The sequence below is a fragment of the Falco peregrinus genome, chromosome 5 (genome assembly GCF_023634155.1).
Source record: "Falco peregrinus isolate bFalPer1 chromosome 5, bFalPer1.pri, whole genome shotgun sequence".
NCBI lineage: Eukaryota > Metazoa > Chordata > Aves > Falconiformes > Falconidae > Falco > Falco peregrinus.
Window position 1 is genome coordinate 19,384,285 of NC_073725.1, and position 20,647 is coordinate 19,404,931.

The window sequence follows — 20,647 nt, forward strand, 5'->3', positions numbered from 1 at the left end:
CTCTTCAAAAAGGGTATGCAAATCCCATTGTTACCACTTAAAATTAAACTGAGGTGTGGTTAGGATTTGAAGATGTAAATTAGGTAACCAGTGTGACAATAGTGAGTAAATTCCTGATTTTACGTGGGTTTGTGATAGTAATTGTAAACCATGCTTTGACTTGAGTAAGACCTTAATTTATGTCAGTACTGAAAATAAGCTCGATAACTTCACTTGTGGACACAATCTGGTATATTGTGCAGACTCTACTACTGACAGTGTTAGGACTAAAAAAGCTCAGAAGAGAAGTAAATGTGATTGTTATTAATTTAGGACTTGCATGAAATGAAATCACTGCATCTGCTGTGTTACTGTAATGATATACTGTATTAGTGTATTAGTATTGACAATATACTGCATCTTACTCAGAATTACATGTTAACTTCTTCCATTTCCAAGTAGACGACTCACCGGTGGATTCATAAACTGATGCAACAGATTTCTCTAACAGAATAGCCACAATATCTCTGCTTCCTTTTAGCAAATGCATTATACAGTTACAGGAAACTTTAAAGCTGTGAATACAGAACTTGTACTGACCTCTATCAGAGGACGAGGTACAAATCTTTGCAGAGTCAACCTCTTCTCTACCCAAATGATTAGAGCATTTGGTTCCACTTCTTGGTTTTAAACATTGTTTGCCACCTGTATCCTACTGATAATACCTTTTTGCAATAGGTGTTAAAAAAGAAGATGCTGTAAGCAGTACTGAAGAAAAAACCACAAAAACGTGTAAATATCACTGGAGTCTTGAGATCTGCTTTAAAACAGTTAGTTTACATTTCTTTCAACTAAATGTCCTTCTCTGATTTTTAATGTTTGAGGGAGGCCTGCAGGTTGGCGTGCCTGAAGTTATTTGTGGTACCCTATTTTTCACTTGGCGGCCTTCCCTCAAGCTTTTCATCCTTATTAACTGAGCTGGTCATGCTGTTTGCAGCCTCACTGGTAATGGTGACCCAGAGTTGCAGCGATGACTGGGAGGGAAGGACCTTCTCATGATGCTGGTAGCTCTGTAATGCTCTGTAGATTTGCAGAGTCTCTCTGCCCAAGCAAACCTCTTTCAACATCTAGAGATTAATCACCTACGGGGCTTGTAGATTAATTTTATTAACAGGTACATACCAGATCATTAGTTCAGGCTTTTGGCTTGACCTTGTGCTTTTCCTGTTCTCTTCTGACAAGTAGAAGCATATTTATAAATAGTAAATAAAGTGAAAATGGGATTTAAAAATGAAAAGAATGCTATGACGTATGAAAACCACGTTGTTATTTAAATAAGTGAGTAGTTCCAAAGACACATTTTCCCAAATTGCTTTTTCAAGATTTTTTTTCTGTCTAATTTTTTATTACCTTTTTTTCCTCTACGATGTAAATTCCCATTTAGTTGTTATGCTTGGTATATAGTTTATTAGATGCTCAGCAGGTAGTTTACAATGTATTTTACACTGATAGTACAACTGCAGAGGTTTTGTTTGTGCTTTAGGATGTAAAACCAGAAAAATAACACTCCTCAGCTGGTCCTGTCAAATCAGAGTATTTGAGGGAATGAATCCTCGTTTCTGGCTGTGTAGGCTCATTAATGGGAGCAAAGGCAGAACAGCCCACCTAGCAATCCATTAATGGAGCTTTGTAGCCTTTCTGTTTATGAGGAAGCATCACGAATGACCCATCAGGTTAGAGAACTATGCAGAAAGCCATGCTCCTCTGGACTTTCCCAAAAGGCAGCTAGTAGGGCATCAGAGGAATCTGCTGACTTTTGTGTGTTGGGTCCTATACTTGTTAGTGCTAGCACCTATGGGTCGTGACAAAGTTTTCTTAATTTTTCAGGATCTATGGCAGTTGGGCTGGTATGTTTTGTTGCTTTGTGGCAAAAATGCAAATTGTGAGCAGAAGTGTGACTCCTTCAAATTCCTACAAAAAGAAAGGCAGGAGAGCTGCTGTCTCTTAATACTGTATTGCTAACGGTTCATTATAAACGTTCCCTGCACATCTGAAAGTGAATTGTAATGGGCTGTAACTGTGGCACGAATATGTGCTGTATTTCAACTTGAAATCCATTGCTAATTAAATCTGAATGCTATAGCAACAAAATGGTGACTGATCTGTGCATCTGGCTTAATTTTTCATTCTGAAATAAGATGAAGCTGAGGTTTTTATTTTAAAGTCTGCAGAGGACTTTCAGTGACAAAGTCACTGACTTTCATGAATTTTGCCTTTTGGTTTCTTCACAACTGGTCAGTTAATGTCAGTGGAAGCTTTGTGTCTTGTTTATGTGGGTCTCTAGGCAGGAGCATCTCCTACCGGTACTGCTGTTAGCAGCTCCTTCAGCACAGAGTATAAGGTTTGCATTCCCTGAGAGAAACCATGGTGTGACACAGCATATTACTGCTTTGTAAAAAAAAAAAGCTTGTGTGGTAGCAGCCACCCTCAGCTGGATGACAGCAGCATGTGAATCCAGCCCAGTTCTTGAGGCCATTGGTTGCTCTATCAACATTGCTGGGACGTAAAACGTTTGGGCTGGGAGTCATGCAGGCTGGAGCGTGACTTAATGACAGCTACGAGGTGTGGTCAGTGACCAGCCTGGTGACATGAGATGCTTAAATTTTATTTTTTTTGCACAAGGTGAGGTGACATGAGATGCTGCTTTTTGTGCAAGGTGACAACATCGAACAGCGTCCTACCAGCTTGCAAACCTGAAAATGTTGAGCTTTTAACTAGTGGTGTTTAACTTTTTTTAAAAAAAAATAAATAAAATAACGTCTGGATGGGTTTAAATTGGTGAGATAATTGATACTGTATGGTTGTTCTGGAGTATTCTCCCCATTTAATGGTTGTGAGATATTTTGTTTAAACAAAACACCATCAATCCCTCCAATTAACTGTTTTGTTTATTAGGAGTGAGGAAACTCTTGGTTTTGTTGTTAAGACTTCTGTCAGTTTTTCCTTACTTTTAAAGGTGGATAGGCTTCACTGAGTAGCAGTGTTGCCAGAGGCCACAGCTACTGAAGGAAGCAAATTAACATACAGTATGTTAATTTGTTTTCCCTGTCCTTCAGTTACAGTGAGGAGGGTCTAAATATTTCAGTGACTGAGACTTTGGATTCCTGCTTCTTGCTACACAACAACAACAAAAGCTATTTATAGCAATAACAGTTAGCAGCGATACAGCAGCCTCAGACAGCTATAGGCAGCGTCTCACCATGACCACAAATGTTAACTGCTTTTGCACTGAATGCCTCTGTGAAAACAAAGAGCACTGAGAAATAAAGATCAAAGCAAAACCAAAAGAAAGATTTTTTTATTGCTATGTTTTACTTTGCTGGCAGACCAGAGCAAAGGTTTTCTGAACATTTAAAAGATGAAAAAGGTGAAGAATCCCAGAAGCGATTTATCTTGAAGCGAGATAACTCTAGTATTGATAAAGAAGACAATCAGGTTGGTTCTCGGTTCGAGAGTTGCTGAAATTTGTTCTGTTTTTGAAGGTGGGCTGACTGATGTTATTGTTGTTCTTTTGTTGTTGCTCTCCTCCTCCCCTGTCCCCCTCCCCGCCTCCTTCGGCGTACGTACCACCATGGGTAGCATCGAGCCCTGGCGTGGCCGCTTCAGCCGTGGCAGTGTGTGGGTTTGCATGGGTGGTTTGCTTGGCGCAGGACTTGCTGCATGCCCACGGGAGGGGGAATGCCAGCGGCTCTGGGCTGCGTGGAAGGCTGTGTCAGTCGCATCTCTCAATGTCTTGCCTAACTATGGCAGTTTTTCCGCTCCCTACAGCTTCCTCCTTCCATTGTACCTATTCAGAGTTGGATTTCAGTATGGACTGATGATAAAGTGATGTAGCCCAAAAAGGAGAGAGGAAATAAAATATATTAAAAAAATAATGCCCTAAGCAAACATGTGATGGTGAGGGCAGGTTGATTTTTGTTTTTTCTTTTGAAACTATCCTAAATTGTTTTGACCAAAAATAAATCAGTTTCATCTTTTAGTTCCCTCCCTCCTCCTGTGCCCTCACCACCTTTTACTGTCTGTGTAAACTTACTTGCTTGTTGTGCATGTACTGTGGCAGACGTTCCCCCTCTGTGTTGCCTGTGCCTTAACACTACCTTACCTTAGGTGAGCCCAACGAGTAGGGGAGCGCCAGGGAAACGTGTGTGTTTGTGCTACCTTTAAGAGTGGGTGTTGTGCTGTTTCAATCCAGTGCAAGCTGTGTATGTGGAACATATTAACAAAAAAAACCCAAAACCAAAAAAAAAACCCCACGACCCAAAAGTTTTCTGATGTGTATTGCTTTTATGTGAAAATTCTCACAGGTAAGATGACAGTGTATGCTTTTTTTACTTAGGTTATATTTGTGGAGGGACCTGCCAGTGAGTCTCTCATTTCCACTCTCCTTCATGTTTTCAGTAAAAGACTGATTTTTCCTTTCTTTCTTCTCCCCCCGCCCCCTGCCTTTTATTTCCTTGACTTTCAGTTGCACATAGCAGCCTTTCCAGTTATGCTGCATCTGATTTGGTTCCGAAAACAAACCCCAAGCATTCTCAGGGTGTGGTGAACAGGGGGATCAGCCAAAGGAAAGCAGCGTGACCTCTCTCTAGGTGCTGGGGTGCAGGGGGAGAAGGAGCGGTACTTGAAACCCAGTTGCCAGTGCAGCATTTCTTGCCGGGGGTCCTCTTCTCCTCTCCTTCCTCCTATGGCACAGCCGTTTTCGTGCACTGTGATTTATCAGGAGGCACAAATGGCCCTTTTCCCAGCGAAACTGCAGTGGAGGGTTACTTATGGTGTAGAAATGCTTAAAACCGTCATGCAGAACATCTGGGACTTCTCCTTGTGCACATAGGACTCAGTGGGTTTCTTCTAGGGTTTGCAGTTTAGCTCTTGCAGCTTAGTTTCCCTTTTTTCTTCCTTGATTTTGTAGGTAGTGCAGCGCTGCTTGCCCTCCTGCTTCTTGCAGCCAGCAGGAGAGTCAAGAAATCTTAGCAGTTGAGTGCAATGGCACTTAGGCTTGGGGTGAGAACACCCAGTTTTAGGACAAGGGGTCCACAAAAGCCCTGCAGAAAGCCTCAGTCTGGCCACCTGCTCTACAAACCCATGGGCAGTATCTAACTGGAAATCCTTAGGCACCAGCCTTGCAGGTGCGCTTCATGTAGGAACGACAGCTATCGTTTTCATGCTTCGTTTGTTTAAGTGAACATTTATTATTCTCAGCTGACAGTTACTTAATGGCAGTTTTTAACAGCTCAACTTATATAACCCTCCTGGTTTTCTTTCTGCTCAGCAAAACAGAATTCTTCCATTTAGAGATGACAGACGAAGTAAATCAATTGAAGAGAGAGAAGAGGAGTATCAGAGAGTGAGGGAGAGAATATTTGCACAAGATGTGAGTAGTTGTTTTAATTGCCTCTTTAGTGCCATACCTTCGCCGGTAGTCAGACAGTTTTGCCCCCCTCCAACATGAACACCGCAGCCGGACTGACCCTGTGGAGCTGGAGGTGACAGGGAAGGGCGATTGGTGCAGATGGTCTAAGAGGACCTTGAGAGGTGTGGAGGTTGGCTTCTGGAGAAGGAGGTGATGAGAGTTGCAGGGAGAAGGGTAGAGGAGAGATCAGGCCCAGCATGTTGTCTGGGGAGTGCTTATCCTGTTTCTTTGAATGTTCATATTTGTGTGGTCTAGGTTTCCTTCTTTTTCCCTTCTCTTTTTCCAGCCAAAGAGCAGTGATTTAAATGGACACTCTCAATAATTTCATGTAGCTATGTTATTTCATATTTGTTTTGAGCTGGATCAAATTTTGTAAGTGTCCTTCTGCAGATCCTCCTCATGGTTTTGTTTCTTTGGACTGGTGCTGTAGCACTAGGACACTAAGAACAAAGAAAAGCCAGAGGTTAAACATGGAGTTGCATGGAGTTTTTGGAAATGACCGATTTAGGAACTGTATTTCTGCCATCAGAAAGAGTTGGTCACGTTGATGATTTTATTCTGAAAGGAATAAAAAGAAATAGGCATTATAAGTCCTGCCTTTACCAAAAAAAACAGAACTTGCATAACAAGCTATGTTGCTAGAGGAAAACATCAAAATTTGAAACATCTGTGAGCAATACCTTATGTTCCTGAAAGAGGAGGAAAATCATAATTTGCTATACTACTGTAATGATGGGGTCCGAAAAGGAAAAAAAGAAAAAAAGTCCACATTTTGTTTTATCTTGGATCTCAGTGCAAGATCTGCCGGCTAGAGGAACATGGGAATGAACACAACCCAATTAAAGCTATTACTGAAAATCATACTTGACAGTGTCCTTTTAAATTAAAACTGTTCATATGTTGCAGGGCTAATAGTACTATTTTAGATACCCTTTTATTTTGCTCTGGTTTTGGAGTTGCACACATCCAAGTGACTTTTCTTTAGCAGAATACATCGTATAGTTTTAAGGTGTGTGTTGTCTCTCAGTTGTGATAAGGAATTTTGCTTTTTAGTAAGTAGCTTGCCACATCTAGATTTTTTTAGCCTCGCACTTTTTTTTTCTTGACTGAGACACTTCTAGTAAAAGCAGAGACCTTTTGGTTTACTTTTTGTTTTCAGCATGTGAGTCTGATGTAAATACTGTCACAATATATATGGTAGAGTTGAGTCACTCAAGGGCTGCAAAAGAAAAGTCTCTTTGCATCCTGTTTCCTGTATGAAAGTTGCTGTTTCTGGGTTATTACAAAGGAGCTTGTGCAAAAGCAAAAAATCTTTGGGTTTTGAAGCAGACTTCAGATGAGGCAAAATGTTGTTTAAAAATACCATATGGAAAGTTGTTGCCAAAATAATGCAGTTTCTATCACAAGCAGCAGCTAGAAATGCCAGGCTTGGAAATGGAGGTGTCTGGAAAAGTGTGCTGAAATTGGCTCCACAATGTGCTGCTGGTTTTGTCTTGAGATGCTTGACTTTTAAAGACAGGCAATCAGTGAGCATTTTAATTGCCCACAGCAGGAGGTTGTTGTGGTCCATTGGGTTAGCATCTCTAAGTGGCAAGTCCTAAGTAACAGCGTGGTTTGTGGCAGGCAGTATAAATGGATTGGGAGTGAGCATTTGTAAAGATGAGCAATGTTAGATATCTCTCCCTCTCTCTCTCATACCCACTCATTTGCGCTCTCTCTCTGCTGTTGCAGGTGTTAGTGAGATCATAGTGCAGTGAATTGCAGCAAGCTGTACTAATAATGTCAACAGGAATATGTGTCTTAGCTGAGCTTTTTGAGTGGAGCACTCCTCACAGATATGAGGTGTTTTTAGGATGATGTCAGTGGCTGCGGTGGTGGACAATGGTTTTTTTGGGGGGGGGGTTTGGGGGGGTCAGTTTTAGGAAAGAGAGCAATGGCTTCCTGTTATAGGTAGCTACTTACTGCATGTAAGACTTTATAATTTTGAAGCCCTCTTCAATCATTAATTAATCCAGTTCTCCCCAGGTTTCTCTGAGGTAGGTACCTAAGCCTTGTCATCCTGCAAATTATAGCTGTAGAAAGATTGACAGGGAGGGATTAATCATGTGGTATTTTTATTGTCTCTATACTGTTTACACTGCCGTAGCCAAGCCTTTATCAGTGCCTTGCTTATGAACCTTAGCAAATGGATTATAGATACTTCACTTCTAATTAGAGTGTGCATGAAGAGAGCTTGCATGAGAGGTCCCCAAAGGTCATGAAGGTCAAGAGTACTGCTATACCTTGTTGCACCTAGCACCCCCTCTCTAAACATGTCTGAGGTACCCGAAACTCCTTGGGTAACACATCAGCCCAAAAGTTAGGAAGAAAGGGCAGTCTGGTTACAGGGACAAAGAGTTCTGTCCATATTTCAATTGCTGTGAAAAATGTCTTAACCTGGGCCCCCACATACCAGCCAAGGAAAGCTTCCTTGTCCTTCCTTTGCTTTTGCAGCACTGTAGTATGCCAGATATCTTCATTTCCAAGTGGGAAGATTTTAGCAAAAATAAATATGTTCATGAATAATGTCATCATTGTAATAGTCCTTATGATTATTAGTCTGATATTAGTCAGTTTAAATTATACTTTCTGGCAAGTTTTCCATCTGCTGTGTTGGCCATCATAAATCTTGACAAGGGGAGCTGGAGGTTTTAATGACTCCAGTCATGTGTAAGTCATAGCAAGTGACAGGGATTGAGAAGCATGTTAATGTGATATCTTAATAAAAGGATCAGTGAAGAAATAACTAGTTAACAAATGTGATCATTCCAGCTCACTGAAATAAGAACTACAAAGTGCACCTCAAACTTTTCAGGCTGCTAACAGTAAAACAGTGCTGCACAAACTCTGTTATGCTCAAAGCTATTTTCAAGGTTATTTTTTAATTGCAAAGCCTACAATCTTCCTTGTAAACCTTTAAAACATGGCGGGTTTTTTTTGAAACTGAGTTGTACCGTTGGTGATTTTTACAACCAAGTGCACTGGAGCAGAGGACCTGGGGTATCTGGGTCTTGCAAAGCAGTAGTTTCTTGTCTGAACTGCTTTGATTACTCTTAGCAAGTTGAAAAGTAATTGTCCAAGACAGACAAAGAAACAATCTAAAAGAATAAAAAAAGTACGTGTTGTTCTTTCCCTATGCATTAACTCAGACTGTAGATTTAACTGAGGAATCCCAAATGCATGCGTAAATGGTACACTACATTTGGCTTTTAAGCATGCAGAAAATTGATTCTAAAGACTAGCAATCAAATTACATGGGGGAAATTTCATTCTTCAAGGTTAATGCAATGTATAACCTCATGAGCCAGAATCACGTAAGGACCATCGTTCATAAATGTATTCTCTAGTAATCATTGTGTATTCACTGAAAAATGTAGATGTTTTATTACTTACACAAATGTTGCCCATGGTGCACATGGAACTTATTAAAGGAAATACGCCATGCTTTTTGTTTTTTGTTATTAATTGTTATGACTATTTTTGAATAAAGAATGTATTCTGAAGAGCTGGATCATTTACATAAAATAAACCATGATTCTCCTACTTAAGAAAACACTGGGGATCTCTATCACCCTTTGATTAAAGAGAGTAATGAAAGAAATATTTGAAAAGGTGGCTTCGGACTGTCCTATCCTTCTAGTAGGAACAGATTAGGAAGAAGAGGGTTTAAAATTAGTAAAACCAAAACAAAGGCATGCCTCATGTTGGCTTCCATAAACCCATAGGTACTAAAATTCCCATGCTGCTGTACAGAGCTTTTGTTAGTGGCTGCAAATTGAGCAATAAGCATTAGTTGGAAGCCTGAGATCTATCACGTCTTGTTAACTGACATGAAAATGATCACCTGATGGTATCCACTGCAGGATATTGCTGCGTGTTAATAGTTATCTGGGTTGGCTAATGTAATTAAAAACAAGAGCAGCAACCCCCAGTGTACCTAGTGCACTGGCAGAGCTGATTTGTGTTTTCCAGTTAGGACTTTAAAAGGTTCTGAAAAATAGGAAGAGTGAAATACTCATTTCATAAATGCCAATTAGTCATACAGAGCATCCTCATGGAAATCTTGCACACAAAGGTCTCCAAGGAGGCAGATTTGTAGGTAATCTTACATAACTTTTTTCCTTTTGTAGGTTTATTGTCAGTGTCTTTGGGTATACAAGAACCAAGTGTTTTAAGAATGTTTATGACAGCAGCTGTGCTGTGTACTTAAGCTTTCCTGGTGTTTTAAATTGAGCATTATCGATGCTATAGATCAGGAAAGTGAGTCCTGACCTTGTAGTAGCTAAATTGCTATCCAGAGCTGCTTAGCTATCTGATTTTTAACAGTAGGAATAATGTAATAAAAAAAAAGTGCCTGTCTTCTCTGCCTTTCAGCCTCACACCTGTACTGAAACATAGTTTCCAGGGTTTGTGTGGCCCTGTGCCAGCATCATCAGCCAGGAGGACAAATGGAGTTGTTATGGACTCTGTCTTGTAAGACTAACGCAGTTGATAGAGGTTCCCATGAAGACCCTAAAAAGGGAGCAGACCTCTCCACTTGCTTGGTAAAATAGAAATCCCAGATATTTATCCTGCCTTATGCCCCAGTCTCTTTAAAAACTTGGAAAAGTAAAATAAATAAAAAAAAGCCAGACAGGTGCATGCCCCTTTGCTTTTGTAACTTTGTGGGGACACAGACCAGTACTCCAGTCTTAGCAAAGGTTTTTACTTCATTGTTCTGGAAGAGTCACTATAATGCTGCTTTGGAAATGTGCAGTGAGGTCAGTGCACAAATGCCTATCATGAACCTCAAAGTGAAGATGCAGCCCCACAGCTGAGGTTGTACAGGCCCACAGGGTGATTTCACTGTGCTCGTAGGTAGGTAGACTATGCTGAAGTCTGCGCAGCCATGTTGTTAATGAAACCTTGTAAGGTACATAAAATGGGAAAAGAGACAGTTGTAAAACCACTAGAATCCTTTGTACATGGAACAGTTTGTGTCTTGTCTCGGCCTAGGGTGAAAGCCTAGGTCTGCTGTAGCTGATGGAGATTTGGTCCCTGGCAATGGAGATCTTGCTGCTGATATCTAGGGGTTTGTGCTAAGGAGAGACGCACTCGCCACCAATGCAGCCCAGAGCCTTGTGTGTTTAGTAGGAGTGCAAGGTGGGAGCTTGCCTGGGAAGACCAGGGAGGTGTCACATGTTCCCTGATGCGGATGCTGGGTGGGCGAATTACAGCTTTAAAGAGAAAACAGGTTGCATTCCCAGGGCTGAATTCCTTTCTTGTGTAAATTGATGGGATGGCACTGGCTTCGGTGCCAAGGGAAAATTTTGCCCATGCATCTGCTGGAGCACTGGAATGAGCAGGGTGTTGCTTCTGGTGTTGGCCAGTGCTCTGAGTAGGTTATAAGCCCACCCTTTTCCAAACAGAAAGATCCCAAATCTGTGCATAACCCATGCTGTTAAAATCTGGCACAGCTAATGATGGCATTGCACTATTCTTTGAGCTGAGTCCCGTTATTACAGAAGTAATGGGTATGATCTCTGGTGCCCTCCTCCCATTGCCAGCCTTTTGTTTAAATTCAGTGCAAGTACTGACTATCCTTTCTTCTCTACCTCAAGGAGATATAATCCAGTGACAGCTACAAGGCACTTTCTGTAGTGAACATGAAATAGGAGGGAAAGAAAAAAAATCAAAGAAGGAGAATTATTCATGGGAAATTGAGCACAGCTTCATTTCTCTGCATAAAAAATTAAGTAATGGTAAAAGAATTATATACTTGCCCATAGGATTTATTTCTTCTGAGCCCTTCACCTTTCTTGGGATCTAAGTCCTCCAGCAGAGAACCTTTTTGCAATAGACTATTATTGTTTAATATTATTATTAAGATGGCTATCATCATTTTATATCTCAACATGGGTATGACTGTTTCCTCTCTAGTTGTAAAATGTGAAATCACATACTATTTCTCAGTACTGCAGTATCTTCTCTCCCTTTGAAGAACTTTGTCAATCCTGCATGCTTTCCTTCTGTTTTTCCTTCTTACCTGCAGCTCTGTGCTTTTCTGCTATCTTATTTGAGGTGGTAGGGCAAACCAGTGGAACCTTACGTTATTTAGGAAAAATGTTTTTCCCCTCAAATGGTCAGTATTTTGCACATACCGCCTTCTGACCTCAGGACTGTGAAATTTCAGTTTGTTTCGAAACTGAGACCCCTCGTTGGCAATGTGTTGTAATGCATGGAATTTATTTTACTGGCCTGACCTTATTCTTGACCTTTTTTCCCTCTTGTCTTCTGCAAATGCAAATGGTGCATGAATGGAAATCCCCTTAAGCCTGAACAGGGGAGGTAATTCTAAAATCAAGGAAGGAATTGGAACAGCAGAGCATATCTAGAACGTCTGATACAATGCCTTTTTTATTTTTCAGTCAGTTTGCTCCCAGGAAAACCTTTTTGTGGAAAACAGGTAAAAAATAGCTTTTTATTTTTGTGTTAAACTTAGCGTTTTCTTTTATTATTTTGTCTATCTATAGTTCTATAGTTTATCCTAATGTGAAGACTATTGAGCAAATTTGTGATTTGTATTATCTGCAGTGCTTTGTGCTTGAAGAGGGAGGAAGAGAGATTGCCTTGCAGTATTGTGTCTGAGCAGATAAGGTGTTACTGCTTCTTTCCTGAGACTTTGCATTACAGTCTAAAAAGCAGATTGTGGGAGGGAGGGGGTGCCCACCTAAGGTTTCATTTCAAATGGCCAATCTGTCTTTGGAGTGCCTTTAGAATTTAACTTATCGATCTTTAAAAAGCACTCTAGCAGTGGCTGGATGATGATATTTATGAAACACCACGCTTGTGTTTCTGTTGTTTAACATGCTTTCCTGTGGGGCTGAGCGGCAGCGCTGACTTCACTTGGTGCTTGCGAAGGTTCAGAAGTCCCCCAGACCAGACCTGCTTTGCTGCTGCATTGCAGTAATGGAATGGTGATATCTGAGCCAGCTGTTACCTTGCATTACTGTGTGATACTTCTGGATGTTCTTTTCATTATAATAAATCCACTTAAAGCAAAGGAAGAAGAAACCGTGTTTAAGATCTACAAAATATGAAGTGTTAGCTCCATAGCAGCCATAAGTTAGCTTAACTGTGTTGAAGATCCTGGGAACTGTGCATCTTTCTGGCAGATAAGGATTTTAACCAAAAAGCTGGGAATTTCACTGCTGAGTGTTTGAGCAGTGCTATCCCAGGTCTGTCCTGGCCAGGTTTTAAAACTAATTATCATCCCCTTGAAGAAGGGGAGGCTATCTTTCACAGTATTTCTATCTCTGTCCGTCCTCTTGTCTGTCAGATGTATTTATGGGTGAGGCTGTTCCCATGGAAAATGACTCCACAGTAAGGGTATAAACCGGCTTCCCTAATGGACAGTCCTAAAAGTGGCATGAGGGAAGGCCCTCAGGAGGTAACAGCCACTGTCATCAAACCACCTTGTATTCTGAGACCCAGGGATATTGCCTCTGCTACTTTTTCTGTATTGTGACTATGGAGATATGTTTTATCAAAATAAATCAAAATTGCAACAAAGGAACCCAAAAAGCAAAAAGCAGATGCTCCCATAAACTGACTCTTCCCTGTCTGGAGAGATTGGGATGATAAATATCATGTAGTTGTTCATGTTCCCAAGTCAGTATGGAAAGTGCTCAGACACTGCGCTGCTGAGGGTGGGGTGGGGACCTTTATGGGGTAAACCGCGAGCTTCATAGACAGGCCTCCACTGGTTTTATGCATTCGATCCCACACCTGTGTGCGGGAAAATGTGGCCAGTTCTGGTGTTTGCACATGGTTTGCTTTGCTTGAACCCCTGAGCTGGCTGACTGGCTTTCCTGGTGGGAAGATGCATACCCAAGTGGAGACCAGTAACGGGCCAGGCTGGAAACTGGGCTTCTGTTACTGCCTATGCTGTTGTTGTCAGGAGAGAGACTTCAGCTGCGTTCCTCAGAACACTGCTTTTTCTTGCTGCATGCCTTACAACGTTCAATGAGGTAAAGCGCTGAAGCTCGTACTTAGCTCTGTGCACATGAGTGATCTTGTTGATTTGCTGTGTTGAAAACTAGGTATGTGTTTAAGTGCTTTGCCTTTCTTTTTCATCAGAGAACCTGAGCATTTCTCTGAGCTGAAGACATTTCCAAGCGACTTAGCAAGTGCTTAAAATTATACATGCAGTATTTTGCTGGCTTGCATTTTTATGTTCTTATTAGGTGACATTTTTATGAATTTTCTTTTGGATGTAGATGTATGGTTCCTTGCCTTCTGAGAATTACCTTGCTCAGTAACAGGAAATGTTACATGGCCTTCAGCCTCCCTGGCTGACATTTCTTATGTTCATGTGACTGTGCACAGTTATGGGGGGTGGGGGGTCGTGGCAGGGGACACACACACAACATGGCTATCAATTTTAGCCTTGTTCTTTTAAACTATGAATCTAGTATAAGTTGGAAGATGGTGCTTGATATTAAATGTAGCTTCACAGACCAGATAAATTGGAATTACCATGTCTGTTACCATAATCTTTCTTTTCATTTTTCAGTAGGCTGTTGGAAGACAGTAGTGTATGCAATGATACCCATAAGAAAAGACAGCTGTTTAGGTTTGTATGACTTCATTTAATATTCATTTCACAGTAACTCTCACTTGTGATTCTGTCTGTGTCTTCACCAAGGGAGACCTTGACAGGTATGTCATTTTTCTGGTTGGAAAGATGCATGGAGAATGGAGTTCTTACCCTGCTGATCGCACGCTCCCTGAATGGGGAGGTGGCAATGGGACCCTTTCCTTTGGTTTTACAGATCATTAACTCGGGAACCATATGAGTTTTTCAGCTGCCCAGCTGGTCAAACTGCCACAATTTGGGGGTTACTGTGACTGGTGGAAGTTCATTTTGCTCTAGTATATCCAACAGGCATGTTTCGCAGACTAGTGCCCAGACTGACCTTTTTTCCTTTCATTCGTTTATTAAAAGCTGAAGTAGAATTATGATGAGGTGAAACTGATTGAAGTTCCCTTATCTAAAGCAGTAATATTTTGAAACCTTTTTTCTGTGAACTTTGTCTTCCAAACTCCAATTCCTTCTGCCCAGAAAACATTCAGATGTATCCTGTACCCCAAATCTTGTCCCAAGCCACAAGCAATCAGTACGAGTCAATCCATGTTTTCACGAAGAACTTTTTTTTTTTTTTTCTTCACTTGACACAGTGGATCAGTGGAAGACCCAACCTAGCGGTCACAGTATTCCTCTGAGAGGCTTAGAAAGGCTCTCTTCCCACACCTTGAGCTCTCACAGGTTCAGTTCAAATCAACAAGAGCTGAACATGCCAAGCTGCTTTTAAAGTCATCAGCTACCACAAGTGTTAAGCAGTGTGGGCAGAAGTAATAGATGCTTTCAGAAGCATGTCCTTCAGCCAGTAAGGCATGAGGACAGCTAGGCAGAAGTAGGGTGATCGCTACATGACTGTAGGCATTAGAATTTGCATATGTTGGCAGTGATAGTTTATGTCGCTTCAAACCTGCATCTTCTATATTACATAATTTTTCATTATGAGGAGGAAAGGATGCAGGATTATCTGATGTGTGGCTGCCAACTGTACATCCATCCCAGCAGTCACAGAGGAGGTGGTGAGAATGCACCAGACAAGTATCGGTGCTGAAGCACCCAGAGCTGCGTCCCATTGCCACAGGCAGAAAAACTTTTCTCCATGCTTTGGCCTAGCCTTGATGATCTGAGAGTCATTAGACATGCAAGAGTAAGGAGGCATCTTACACACAGACACTTTTAATAACAAATATCTGTTCGGGTTTGGGGACCAAAAAGAAATTTTGTGTAACCCAAACCCACAGATGACTGGGATACAAAAACATCCTGTTTCTTTCCCACTAGAATGTAAATACAAAAGAACTGTCAATTTCTAAGTGCAAGAGTGCAAAAGAGTCTGTAAATAATATACTTGGGTTTCTTTTCTTTCCAATTAAATCTTAAGGACAATTTCTCGTTAAAATGTTTTTCTTCCTTTTATGTTATTGCTTATGTGCTGTTCCTCTTCATGCTTTTCTACTGTTTGGGTCTAGCAAAGGTCAACAGGTTAACACTGTTGATCACATCTGTGAGAGGTTCTGATCACAGCCAAGAAACGTATCTTTGACACACCGCTCTTTGATGTCCCCAGTGACACAGCTCAGCAGGTTCTCCAAACAAAAAGCAGAAGCCATGTTTGCAAGGAGAAAGAGGACCAAAAAAAAAAAAAGTGTAGTCCCATCTTTTTGATTTGTATAAAGAGCTTTGAGCTTGCGAGGTATTATACTGTAAAATAAGACAGAGGGATGGAAAATGTCTTCTAAAAGCTTTCCAAAAACCAATGTTACTAGCACCACTTGGGATAATGGTTGTGGTGCACTAAGCTGTGGTAAGCATGCTGATTTTGTCATTTTAGCAGCACATTGTAAGTGGTTCACCATAAATAAGCCAAATTCTCCTCCAGATTCTGCTCACAGATTACTATGGTTTTACTCACAGTACACTGGGTGCTCTGCAGCTGTTCAAGGACAGTCTCTACCCAGAGATTTTTGCAATTACTGTATGCAGGGGGGGAACCCAAACCCCAGCTGGTGGGTCTCTAAGTGGAGCATTAGCACTGAGGAGTTTGTGGTCACACTGGGAGGACACATGTTTAGGGAGGGATTTGGATGACTTCACAGAGCAGATGATGAGTGGGGGCAAGGTGCAATAGAAATAAGTAGGATGGATATGAAGACAAAGGTAGAGGGCAGGTGAAATTAGTGAGAAAAACATTACAGATGATGGGACAGCAAAGTAGCAAGGGGCTTGCTTAGGGAAGAGACTGATCAAGAGGCAACAGCAATGCTATGTCAGCCCCCTCTGGTGAAGTGCTCTCAGGATATATGCAGAAGGGGAGTGGTGAAGTGCTGCGCATATAAATATTTATAGCCGTTTACTTGCTGAAAGCAGGTGAGTATGGGGGTCAAATCCCCTGTTTCATGTGTGCTTTCATAAATGCAGGTTATTTTCTTTTTCTCATTAGATGCACTGCAGGATACCTAAAGATAGACTCTATCCTGACACAGTTTTGTTTGTGTATAAATCCTTGTTTCCTGATATCTATAGGGGTAACAGAGACAGCATGGGGAAGGCATCTGGCAGTCGACAGAGCAGTACGGAGAACGAATTGAAGTGGACAGACCACCAAAGGCCATGGAGCAGCACAGATTCTGACAGCTCAAATCGAAATTTGAAGCCAGCCATAACAAAAACAGCCAGTTTTGGTGGGATAACTGTCCTGACAAGAGGAGATAGCTCATCAAGTAACAGAAGTACCGGCAAACTGTCTAAAACAGGTAGCTAGTACTGTATTGGGTTCACAGTACTTTTTGTTGTGTGGCGATAAATTACTTGAGTGTGGTATATCACAGAATCGTTTGGGTTGGAAGGGACCTTCAGAGATCATCTAGTCCAACTCCCAGGGTTGGACTAGGTGGTAACTTACATGAACAGTGGTATTCCTTGTGTGTAGCAGATGTGTATGTCCATCTATGTACTTTAGTGTCTGGGTACCTGGTATTGAGCTTTTAGAATCAAGAAGAAAACCTGGTGCCTGAGGTATGCAAATCATAGGTGAGGTAGGCTTTCCCCTGAGCAGAGCATGTGCACTACCTCTTTGAGCACTGACTGCACTTGTAGCCTGAAAAGGTGGTGCTCCTTTCAGACAAAATGCAGATTTTATCTTTTTATTAATATTAATCCTTTTGAATCACGAAAAATTAATTGTTATATATCTGATGAGAAATTCAAAAACATTTTGTTGTTGTTGCTAAAAAGCATACCATCTGTATCTTGGAATACAGCCTCTCCCTGGCTGCTGGCCAATGAGGCAGTGTGCTGTGGTGGAAACAGGCGGAAGCACTGGATTCACACAGGTCCCACCATCTCTCCATTTTCTTGTTTAGTTCCTATTAAATGAAAGTACCCTTTAAGGAGACTATGAACCTGGTGGGAATTCTGCATTTACTTGCATTAACTTCACGGGTACATTAACATATGATTGAGTCACAGGTCTGGATCTAAGTAATTTCAAGCCATGCCATTAAGCTACTCTATTACATTTTTGTGTAAAAGTGCATAATAAATAATGGGCCCATCAGATGATTCCATCACTTTGGTTCATTTGATACATATAGTACAGGACAAGTGGTAATCAATACTTAGCACTTAGTGCTCTTTCAGCTTGAGAGTGTTTTCTGGATGGTACTTAATTTAAAACCAGTTTATCAAACCTGGGTTGGTCAGATTTTACTTCTATTCCCAAAATAGTGTGGTAGCCTTTGCCATGATTCAGGATGCCGGGGAATGGAATTTTCAGAATAAATTGAGAACCTTTGACTTGGTAACTACATTCTGGGCCTCTGGATCTTGAATGTAGTTTAAATTTTATATAATCATAGACTCCTTTAGGTTGGAAAAGACCTTTGAGATCATAAAGTCCAACCATTAACTTAGCACTACCAAGTCTACCACTAAACCATGTCCCTAAGCACCACATCTACACGTATTTCAAATACCTCCAGGGATGGCAACTTACTGCCTCCCTGGGAAGCCTGTTCCAATGCTTGACAACCCTTTCGGTGAAGGAATGTTTCCTAATAGCCAATCTAAATGGCCATTCCCTCTTGTCCTATCGCTTATTCCATGGGAGAAGAGACTGGCACCCATGTCGCTACAACCTCCCTTCAGGTAGTTGCAGAGAGCGATAAGGTCTCTCCTGAGCCTCCTTTTCTCCGGGCTAAACAACCCCAGTTCCCTCAGCCACTCCTCCATAAGACTTGTGCTCCAGACCCTTCACCAGCTTCATTGCCCATCTCTGGACACGCTCCAGCACCTCAACGTCCCTCTTGTAGTGACGGGCCCAAAACTGAATGCAGGATTCCAGGTGTGGCCTCACCAGTGCTGAGTACAGGGGGAAGATCACTGCCCTAGTCCTGCTGGCCACACTGTTTCTGATGCAAGCCAGGACGCTGTTGGCCTTCTTGGCCGCCTGGGCACACTGCTGGCTCATGTTCAGGTGGCGTTAACCAGCATCCCCAGGCCCTTCCCCACCAGGCAGCTTTCCAGCTGCTTTTCCCCCAGCCTGTAGCACTGCCTGGGGCTGGTGTGACCCAAGTGCAGGACCCAGCACTGGGCCTTGTTGAACCTCGTACAATTGGCCTTGACCCATTCATCCAGCCTGTGCAGATCTTGTAGATGGGCATCACGTTGGCTAACTTCCAGTCAACCAGGACCGCGCCGGTTAGCCAGGACTGCTGACAAATGATTGAAAGTGGCTCGGTGAGCACTCCTGCCAGCTCCCTCAGTGCCCTTGGGTGGCTCCTATCTGTTCCTGAGAGACTTGTGTGTGTCTAAGTGGTGTTAGCAGGTCTTTGAACATTTCCCCTTGGATTAGGAGGGGCTTCATTCTGCTCTCTGTCCCTGTCTTCCAGCTCAGGGGGCTGAGTACCCAGAGAGTAACTGGTCTTACCATTAAAGACTGAGGCAAAGAGAGCATTAAGTATCTCAGCTTTTTCTTCAGCCTTTGTCACTATGTTTCCCCCAACATCCAATACAGAATGGAGATTCTCCTTAGCCCTCCTTTTGTTGCTAATATACTTATAGAAACATTTTTAATCGTCTTTTATAGCAGTAGCCAGATTAAGTTCGAGTTGGGCTTTGGCCCTTCTAATTTTTGCCCTGCATAACCTCATGGCATCCTTGTAGTCCTCCTGAGTGGCCTGCCCTTTCTTCCAAAGGTCATAAACTTTTTTTTTTTTTTTTTTTTCTTCTGAGTCCCAGTCAAAGCTCTCTGTTCAGCCAGGGCAGTCATCTTCCCCACCAGCTCATCTTTCAGCACATGGGGACAGCCCGCTCCTGAGCCTTTAAGACTTCCTTCTGGAAGAATGTCCAGCCCTCATGGACCCCTTGGCCCTTCAGGACTGCCCCTCAAGGGACGCTGTCAACCAGGCTCCTAAACAGGCCAAAGCCTGCCCTCCAGAAGTCCAAGGTGGCAGTTCTGCTGACCCCTCTCCTTACTTCTCTGAGAATCGAGGGCCCTACCATTTCGTGATCACTGTGCCCGAGACGGCCTGTAGCCATCACATCACCCACCAGTCCTTCACAAACAGCAGATCTTGGGCTACTTCTTCCAACTTCATCGCTGCCTACCTGAAAAATCCGTAATGGACGGTAATCTGAGGGCCGTACCAGGGTAGGAAGCTTTCCCTTCCTATCTTTAACCTGGGCCCCAGTGGGGCAGCAGCTGCTCTGAGCTGTGGGTCCGGTCCCGTATGGGGCCTTCTGTCCCCTTCAGAGGGGGGTCTCCAGTGACCCTGCCTGTTTCACTTCACGGGGCCCTGGCCGCCATTGCTCTGGCCCTGCCCGGCTCTGCCCAGGCGCTGCCCTGTGAGCCGCCAGCTCCCGGCGGGGTTTGCTGCTCCCCCTGAGGTTCAGCCCCCCCCCCCCATGTGTGTGTGTTACATGTCACAGCTGTAAAGGAACCCGGCTGGCTGGAAAGCTGCTGGTCATAAAGCTGCCGGGTGCTTTTGGAATATCCTGCCTCTTCTTAATGCTTTCATTTTGTGTTTCTTTTGAGACTCTAGATAAATACTGGCTTTATTATCTTCAGATTCATAGAATAGCTCAAGTTGGAAGGGACCCATAAGGATCCCTTCTTAATATTAATATCCTTCTTCTGCTTTACTCCATCCTTATTTATGGGAAATCCTATGGAATTAAGACATTAATTTGACTTTGAATCAGTACAGTATAGTTCTTTACCTCTGGCTTGTTCCATATATATATATGCAACATAGCAAAACAAGTGTGTATGTAGTTTTGAAACTACACCCTCCTGTATTTTTTATTTGTGTAAAGACTGAATAGGCTATATAGTGGGGCATGAAGTAAACTATGTTTTTACTTCCAGATTTCTTTGCTTCCCGTGAATCTTTCCATGGCATCAGAATTCAATTTAATATATGTGAATTAGAGAGGAGGCACAGGTTCCTGCTATATTTTTTTAATATATTATTCATCTTTAGTAGAGTGCAGGTAAATACATTTCTTTGCAGCATTGTATTGCAGAGGTGCAGAGCATT

General features: G+C 42.2%; 1 protein-coding gene across 20 annotated transcripts in view; it reads left to right on the forward strand.

The window, feature by feature from the left end:
* ARPP21 (cAMP regulated phosphoprotein 21) overlaps positions 1-20,647 on the forward strand; it is a 146,143-nt gene that overhangs the window by 63,245 nt on the left and 62,251 nt on the right. For 7 of the 20 annotated variants that reach the window (XM_055806480.1, XM_027793720.2, XM_055806479.1 and 4 more), the window contains exons 10-14: positions 3,366-3,474; positions 5,309-5,410; positions 11,896-11,933; positions 14,043-14,102; positions 16,632-16,864. In XM_055806480.1, the coding sequence (XP_055662455.1) occupies positions 3,366-3,474; positions 5,309-5,410; positions 11,896-11,933; positions 14,043-14,102; positions 16,632-16,864 (542 nt within the window). The remainder of the gene's footprint in view (positions 1-3,365; positions 3,475-5,308; positions 5,411-11,895; positions 11,934-14,042; positions 14,103-16,631; positions 16,865-20,647) is intronic. The other 13 variants (XM_027793724.2, XM_027793726.2, XM_055806483.1 and 10 more) reach the window with 8 other exon arrangements.